The 8,703-nt window shown below is 39.3% G+C and overlaps 1 protein-coding gene across 2 annotated transcripts; it reads left to right on the top strand.

Moving 5' to 3' along the window:
* The first annotated feature begins 54 nt into the window (after positions 1 to 54).
* Positions 55 to 8,703, top strand: LOC125211984 (trans-Golgi network-localized SYP41-interacting protein 1-like). 2 transcript variants are annotated; one of them, XM_048111967.1, is made up of 9 exons: positions 55 to 190; positions 356 to 510; positions 1,470 to 1,766; positions 1,875 to 5,054; positions 5,470 to 6,472; positions 6,561 to 7,198; positions 7,519 to 7,669; positions 7,742 to 7,823; positions 8,336 to 8,703. In XM_048111967.1, exons 2-9 carry the CDS (start codon positions 397 to 399, stop codon positions 8,436 to 8,438), a joined length of 5,568 nt encoding a protein of 1,855 aa, XP_047967924.1. In that variant the 5' UTR covers positions 55 to 190; positions 356 to 396; the 3' UTR covers positions 8,439 to 8,703. The 2 variants fall into 2 exon arrangements, with proteins under 2 accessions (XP_047967924.1, XP_047967925.1); XM_048111968.1 differs by having other exon boundaries at positions 68 to 190; positions 281 to 510.

The following is an 8,703-nucleotide window of genomic DNA, read 5'->3' on the forward strand; positions in this document are numbered from 1 at the left end:
ACGATCTGGCCAGGCCGGGCTCTGCACGACGTCGTAGCGATACCAATCAACCATAATTCATGAATCTCTTTTCGCAGTAACAAACAAATGCACAATTCTCCACACCTCTGTCTCTCACCGTTCCAACTGCAACACAAGATCCCTCCTTTTTTTTCAAGAAAAACCCAATTATCACACCTCTCCTTTCGAGGTAAAATCCTGCTCTGTCGTTCTCGTTTTCTTCTTCTCTTCAAATTTCCCATTTATTCCTTTTGTTTTGTTGTGGACCTGGATGCGACAGGGTGCGTGATTGTATGATATAGTTCAAGAATGAATCTTGGGTGGAAGAAAGATTGAATCTTTGTATTGATTTCAGATCTGGGCCTTGGGTGAAATAGGCAGCGGGAGTCTTGTTTGATGGAAATGGAAGATAATGACGAGAGAAAAGGCTCTCCATCAGCTGGGGAAGGAGAGGGATTTGCTTCTGTCGATGCAACAGAAGCTGAGACAGCTGCCGATTCAGTTGATCAGGTAAATAATTTTAATCCAGTGATTCAAATTTCAAGAATTTGAACGTGGAGCATAGATTTAGGGTGGAACGAAATTTGGATGGACGTCTTACATATCCAATACTATGCTATGTTCTGAACTCATAGAATGCAAAATGCTGGAAGTTTAGTAGTGTAAGGTTTCCAGTTTGTAACATGGAAATAGAAAATGTCGGTTGACTTGTCTCCCCCAATGCTGTATTCTAGCTCCCTTGACGATTAGGGATCATCTCTACTGTCATTGCACGGGTGCTTCTATGCCACGAGGCACGAGTAGTTTTGGAACTTTTTCGTTCAATAGATGAACTAGGAATACAATGCCAAAGTTGTTAATTGACAGTAACATTTTACTTAATCTGGGATAGGGTAGGAGTACAACTTGTAGCCATTTTATGTTGATTTGCATGTGTGTGTGTGTGTGTGTGTGTTAGAAATGAGAGAATTTTGGATGAAGGATCTTCAAGTTGTTTGTAGCCTTATAGTATCTGGTCATGTCTTTGTACAAACATTTTGTTTGTAACCATTATAGTATTGTATGAGATTTTTTAGTGCTTGTTTCCCATTCTCTAGCTTGATATATTTGTTGCGTTATACTTACTGATGTCAGAATAAAGATTGATGTTCTTCGTCTAGAGGGAAATTGACCACTGGGACCTAGCTTTTTATCCTGTAATAAGATTACATACGTCCTTCCTTCGTACAGAAACTTGAGAATAAATCTATCTGCATTGGCTCCTGTTTCTCAAACACGATGTTTATCATGTTTCAGGATGTAATCAGCGTTCTTCATATTGCACTTATAAAAAAATTCCTCCTGCTTTATTGTAGACATGATAGATGCTAGATTTACACACATGGAGAGATAGTCATATGTGTGTGTGTGTGTATTTAAAAATAACAATGACAGAGCGCAGTTGCTTATGTTGGGTTTTGGGCATGCAGATAGATCCCGTCACCCCAAGCGAGGGATCTGCATTAGATTCTTTTCAAAGTTTACCAAAAGACACAATGGTAGCAGAGGATGTGGTAAAGGAAGATACATTTGTTGATTGTCCGGATGAAATAGAAGTTTCCGAAGCCCAACAGAATTCTGAGGAGAAGGATAATTTACAAGCTGATCAAGCTGATGAATCAGATAGTGGAATCAAAGTCCCTGAAATGATAGATGAGATAGAACAGTTGCGGGATAAGCTTGAGAAGAGTGTTTCTGAGAAAGAGAAATTGGCACAAGACTACGAGGTTGGCCTTTTGATGCCTCTTTTTTCTTTTCTTCATTTATTATTTAACTTATCGGTTAGTAAGTTTTCCTGAATGCCTCCCATTTTCTTTCTTGTCTTCCTTCTGCAGGGTGAAAGAGCAGTGCTTACACAAGAACTTTCCCAACTTCTTCACCAGCTGAAGGTTTCGCATGAGCAACGCCTTGCAGCAGATGGATTCATTAATCATTATCAGAATGACTTCGTGACTCGGGATGCAACAACTGTGGGATCTGTTTCCTCTTTGCATGAGATTATAAGTGATTGCTCTAGGTTGCTTGAAATCACTACCAATGAGCGTCAGCAGACCGAGGAGAAACTGAGCGTGCAGCTTGAGACTGATCGGCATATTGAGGAAACTGTAAACAGGATTCTATCATCCCTTCCCATGGTGGATCATCACGGTCAACTGTGGGACAGGTCGCTCATAGAAAAGGTATATAGTATCGAGCAATCTGTCGCATTTGTGGTTCAAAAGTATAGTATTCTTGTTTCTGGAAGTGAACAGCTTAAGGGATGTTTAAATGAGGTAGGATTAGATTTCAACAACATTGATGAAATCGGAACTTTTTCCTTGGCCCATGATAAGATTCTCGAACTCAGAAGAAATGAAGAGGATATGCACCAAAAACTTAGCAATTTAGAAAATGAAAATAGGAATTTGGGGGAACAGTTAGAGAAACAAAACTCAGCTCTTGAAAATGTGAATGCAGAAATTCAAAGACTTAGTGCCGAAGTTGAACAAGAAAAGAACAGGTATGCAAACACAAAAGAGAAGCTTAGCATGGCTGTGACAAAAGGAAAGGCATTGGTACAACAGAGAGATTCGCTAAGGCAGTTGTTACAAGAGAAAACTAGTGAGTTTGATAGATGCACAATCGAACTCCAAGAGAAGTCAACTGCCTTAGAGGCTGCAGAAATGGCAAAGGAAATGGTTGCATCTAGCGAAAAATTAGCTGCTTCGCTGCAAGAGTCTCTTGCAGAGAAGGAAATGATTCTTCAGAAATGTGGAGAAATATTATCCGAGAGTTTGGAAACTAAGGAACTTCAGCCAACGGATATCGCTGAAACGATCAGATGGCTTGCAGATGAAAACAAATCACTCAAGGATATATCTTTACAATATCATAAACTGACTGATGCGTTATCGTCCTTTGATTTTCCTGAAGTAGTGGCTTCAAGTGAATTAGATGTGCGTGTCCATTGGCTTGCAGAATCATTTTTTGTGTTTAAAGAAGAGGCTACGAAGTTGCAACAGGAGCTAGCTAAAGCAATAGAGGCTGCAAACGAGAAGATAGAGCATCTTACCACATCACTTTTAGCTGAAATACAAGAGAAAACTGATCTTCAAACAGAAGTGGAGGCCTTAAGAAATAATCATGAAGCTCATGAAAGGTCACAAAATGAGATAGCTGAAACTAAGCAGTCTGTAAACAATGAGATTGAGCGCCTAACATCGTCTCTTTTAGCGGAATCACAGGAGAAGGGCCATCTTCAGGAGGAACTGGAGAACCTGAGACAGAAATACGAAAAAGTAGTGGAAAAGGAACATCAGGTTTCACTGGAGAAGGATAAGATAGTAGGCATATTGCTGGAAGCATCTGGACTTGCGAATGATGATCACAGAGAGGCTCATCCAGAGAACACTGATACGAGCACCATTATCGATCATTGTGTTGCAAAGATTAGGGAAAATGCATCTGCTGCTGAACCTTCACTAGCAAAAGCAGAGTTATTTGAAAGCTTAACAAGTCTTCTGTATGTCAGAGATCTGGAAATGACTCTATATAAGCAAATAATGGAGGAAGGTACATCAGAAAGGGAACAGGTCTGTCAATTGTCGGAGGAGTTGAAAATGAAAACTCTAGAACTTAATTCACTCAAGGATGAGAAAGCCGCCATGCAGAAAAGCCTTGATCAGTTAGAGGATAGATGTGCTTTAGTGAAGGAGAAGTTATCTATGGCGGTCAAAAAAGGCAAGGGACTCGTTCAAGAACGGGAAAACCTGAAATGTTCTATAAATGAAAAGAATGCTGAAATTGATAATTTGAAGTCTGAACTGCAGCGATATGTGGCCAAATGTGCTGAATTCCAGGAACAGATCTTGAAGTTGTTAGTTGATGTAGAACGTATATCTCTATTGGAGAGAGACTTAGCCTCTACCACGGAACAAAAAGATCAACTTGAGCAGTTCTTAACAGAGAGCAACAATATGCTACAAAGAGTTACACAGTCAATTGAAGGCATTAGTACTCCGACTGATCTCTTCTTCAACGAGCCCGCAGAAAAGTTGAGATGGCTCGCTGAATATCTCAGTGATAGTGAAATTTCAAAGACACAAATTGAACAAGAACTGAGGAGTGTAAACGACGAAGCCAGTTTGTTGGCCAGCCAATTGTCCGAAGCCCAGGCAATGATAAAATCACTTGAAGATGCCTTATCCGTTGTAGAAAAAAGCAGGTCTGATCTCTTGGATGAAAAGAACGAACTTGAGGTTTCCAAGGCTCTCTTGGAGGAAGAGCTGCAGAAGGAAAAAGAGAACGCTTCTTCATATACAAGCAAGTATGATGAGCTTCTTGTGAGTTCAAAAGCTCTTGAAGATACTCTGTCAATAACAGAGGAGAATGTTTCCAGGTTAACGAATGAGAGAGATGTAGCGTTAGAAAGCAAATCTCTTGCTGAAGAGCAACTTAATAAATTAAAGGAGATGCTCTCTGTCAATGTTAAAAAACTGGACGACGCCGACAAAATTATTCTGTCCCTTGAAGATGAATTGTCTCAGGCACAGAAGAATGCCTCACTACTTGTTGAAGAAAACAGCAAAGTTCAAACTGTCCAAGCTGATTTGGATGGTGAGATAAAGAGAATTAGAGAAGAAGCTGACTTGCTTGCTACCAAGCTTTCTGAATCCTCTATAACAATCCAATCGCTTGAGGGAGAATTACTAAATTCACAGAATAACATGGCAGATCTGGTGCAGGAAAAAGAAAATGCTGAGAAAGAGATAAATTCACTTACCTCTAAACTGGAATCTTGTATGAAAGAGTTATCTGGCAACCAAAGTAGCATACAGAGTCGGAGTTTAGAGCTCTCTGGTCAGATTGACAGTCTTCAGTTACTTCTAAAAGATGAGACGCTTTCAACCTTGCATGGGCAATGTTTCCAGAGAAAATTTGAGAGCCTAAAGAGCTTAGATTTTCTAATTAAAGAGATCTGGAACTGTTCACTGGAGATGGACTCTGAAATGCCGCAAAACAGTCCTATCGTGAAGGTATATTTCCTGCTTTTATGTGCATATTGTGTTATTATTACTTGACTCCATGTTTTTTGCTTGAATGCGCAATATCTGAATTATTGTCCTGGAAAACATCCATATGTTTTGGCAAAAGGTTAACAATATTCTCAGAGAAGAGTGTTGTTTACAGGTCTATACTTTCCACTCTACTCCAACTTATGACTTTCATTGTCTGAAATCTTCTAGTTGGTATATGGCTTTTTTTTTCCCTGACGATTCTTTACGGAAAATACATATCTTTTATTCTATATTATTCCTTTTGAAGGCATGTCTCTCTTGTTTCTCCGTTGGTATGCTATCCTTCACGTGTGATTATGTACTGCATTCGGTTTTAAGTCTTTTTTTCCCTTACCTAATGGTAGCTTTCTGCATGTCTCCTTTACATTGGTAGGATGATTCGTTCCTTTCAACTACCTTCCCGTCTTACACTGATATTGCTCCAAACTTGGAAATGTTGAATGGTGAGGGAAATGCAGTCGATGGTGAGAGCATGTTTGACATTGAGAACATGGTTAAAAGATATCACGTGAGAAGCAAAATTCTGGCTGATAATTTCAATAAGCTGTCCACACTTTTTGATGAATCTATGGATGCTCTGTTGAGAGGGTTAAACTTAAGGAAGGACGAAATAGTCAATGCCATGAAATATAAATCCTCTCTCAAAGATCAAGTCAAGGACATTGAAACAGATAAGAAGAGACAGGAGGATACTATAGCGTCACTGGAACGTGATATCAGAAGTTTGGTGTCTGCCTGTACCGATGCCACTCATGGATTGGAGTTGAATAATAAGGAAGCTGTGTCCAAGCTGATATCTATTGATGAGTTGGTAAATCTAGATGGCAGAATTCCCATAGATTCGGAAGCAGATAATGATGATGAAGAGATAACACTTGCTACTGACCATGTAAAGACGGCTCGGAAGCTAATACTTGCTGCAAGACGGAATCAAGATCTTGGTATGGTGTTTCAGGATGCTATAAGTAAGTTGATGAATATGACAGGGAATATGCAGAACAAACTGAAAGAGGCTCAGAAGACTTCCGATGAAATCTTGGAAGAGAGAGATCTGTTCAAAGATAAAATCTTGAAGTTGGAGACTGATCTGAAAGAACAGCAAAGCTTGCATCATGAGATGACTATCAAACTAGAAGATATGCGGAGCAAACTGAGAGAAACTCAAGTAACTTGTGATGAAGCCTTGGAAGAAAGAGATCTGTACAAAGAAAAAATCTTGATATCAGAAACTGATATGAAAGCACAGCAAGATGAAATTAATGAAATAGCAATCAAGCTAGAAGATCAGAGGAAAAGAGAAGCAGAATTGTCTTCTTCATTATCCAAATTTCGCGATAGAGAAGCAGAATTGTCTTCTTCCTTATCCAAATTCCACGGTACTTGATCCCTTAGCTATCTCAAATTCTCTCCAATTTCCTTGTTAGTAACTCTGTAATTTACCCCCTTTTTATGGTTTTGTTTCAGAACTGGAGGAGACTTTATCGGCGTCTCAAGTTAAATCCGTTCTTGATAAAATAAAACTGGTCAATTTCCCTGATGGTGCATTTGCGTTCGGAGATTCAGATAAGTCAGCCAGTGTAAGAAAGCTGTTCTATGTGATAGACAGTTTTAGTGACTATATGGAGACGGTAAGCTCGCTATCTCATCAGAATGGAGAGCTTCAGTCAACCATTGATAAGCAGATACTTGACATGGAACAGTTGAAGAGGCAAGTCGAAGAGCATGCGTCCAATGAGAAAAATTCCGATAAGCTGAACAAGTTGTTAGAGCTGGAATCAGGTTTACAGCTTATTGCGAAGAAGCTGGGTGCCGGTGATGTGATGGATGATTCCAAAGTAAATGGGGAATTATGGCTCCTTCCCTTGCTCGAAAAACTAGTTGCAGCTGTGATGCACGAATCTGAAACTTTGAAGCTAAAAAATGAAGATCTTGGTGCTAAACTGCTCGGGGCCCAAAAGGCTGTGGATGATTTGTCGAACAAGGTAAAATTACTAGAAGGGACTACTAAATCGAGAGCCATTCTACCAGAGGTAGACCAGGAAAGAGGAAAATCCGTAGCTTCCTTGTCTACTCAGACGGAGATAGCAGAAATGCAAGATGTGGTAAATTTGTTTTATCCCTTGATATTCTTGTATTGCTGATCCATGGTTCTTGTTATCCTTCTTTTGCTACAATGAATATGCTATTACGTACGCATAAAGGAGAGAAAGGCTGCAATCATACTAGCTTTCAGAAATTATCCTTTGCCGACTTGAACTATACTTCATTTTTTGCTGTGGTCTGTTTGTGTGTGTACCACCTCATCTAGCCTCTCTTTAACTCCAGAGGAAAATATACAAAGTGTAGCTATAGCAATTTTTCGGGGTTTGAAGTATGTGGCTCGAATAGAGTAATCCAAAATACTTACTCTGAACACTTGCAGGCAGGACTTGGCAAGGGCAACAACATTCCTTCTGTTTCATCTGCTGCCCATGTGCGCCCGTTGAGGAAGGGTTCGAACGATCACCTTGCTATCAATATCGAGTCTGAGTCCGAATGGTTGATTAATGATAAGGGACGCGAGGATGATAAAGGTGAGTGCCCAAGAAACTCTCTGCTCCATTGAAGTCCAAGGTCTTGGAATTAACAGAAACTCGTCTTTGCAGGTCATGCATTCAAGCCGTTGGTTACTTCTGGTATGATTCCTAGACAGGGGAGAACAGTTGCAGATCGCATTGATGGATTCTGGTAAAACTGTTACCCCAACATATTCTCTCTAGTTTGCACATGTTATTATTTATGGGGCTTATAGTCATTTAAATCATGAAGTTTGGTCTAATTCTGGTTAGTCCCATAAGGTTTGAATTCGGAATATTATTCAATTACAAAACAATGTGTTCCATTAAAATAAGTATGTTTTCTTATTTTAATGAAATAACATCATTTTTAACATTACACCAAGAAATGCCATTTTCTATATAAATGGGGCAATTGAGAAAGATTGAAATTTCGTGATTCAATATTCCGATTTCAAACCTTATTGAGACTGAACTTGATGATTTAAATGACTATTATCACTTACTTATATACCTTTAACTAAATAGATTTGGCTAGGGAGAGAGAGGTTGTGGAGATTGGAAATATTGAGAGAACGAAGTATTGGTTTCGTGACTCAAACGGGATGAATTATACGCCACATGTAGTGGTAGATTGACTAGATTCTATTGTGTTTGTCTTTATGAATTCTGATATGTTTTCAGGGTGAATGGGAGTCGAGCTTTGATGAGTCATCCGAGAGGAAGGCTAGGCGTCATTGCGTATTGGCTCGTCCTACATATTTGGTTATTCGGCACATTATTGTGACAAGCAAGGAAGCAAAGCATACAGCAGTGATTGTAGGATAGATTTTAAGTTGTGGTTTATGTTAGACTCTTTCCTATATGTAAATGTAAATGTTCCATCACTCACTCTCCTAATTTGTTTCTCTGCAATCGAATATTAGGGATTCAGAGATTTTAGCCCAGAAACTGTTCTTGCTTCAGTCAGGGAATAAATTTGCTGTTTCAGAATGTATGAAGCATAAAAAATTTCACTCATTTATTTAGTCATTCATTTTGTTGTGTTGGCA

Source organism: Salvia hispanica, chromosome 3 (assembly GCF_023119035.1).
Source record: "Salvia hispanica cultivar TCC Black 2014 chromosome 3, UniMelb_Shisp_WGS_1.0, whole genome shotgun sequence".
NCBI lineage: Eukaryota > Viridiplantae > Streptophyta > Magnoliopsida > Lamiales > Lamiaceae > Salvia > Salvia hispanica.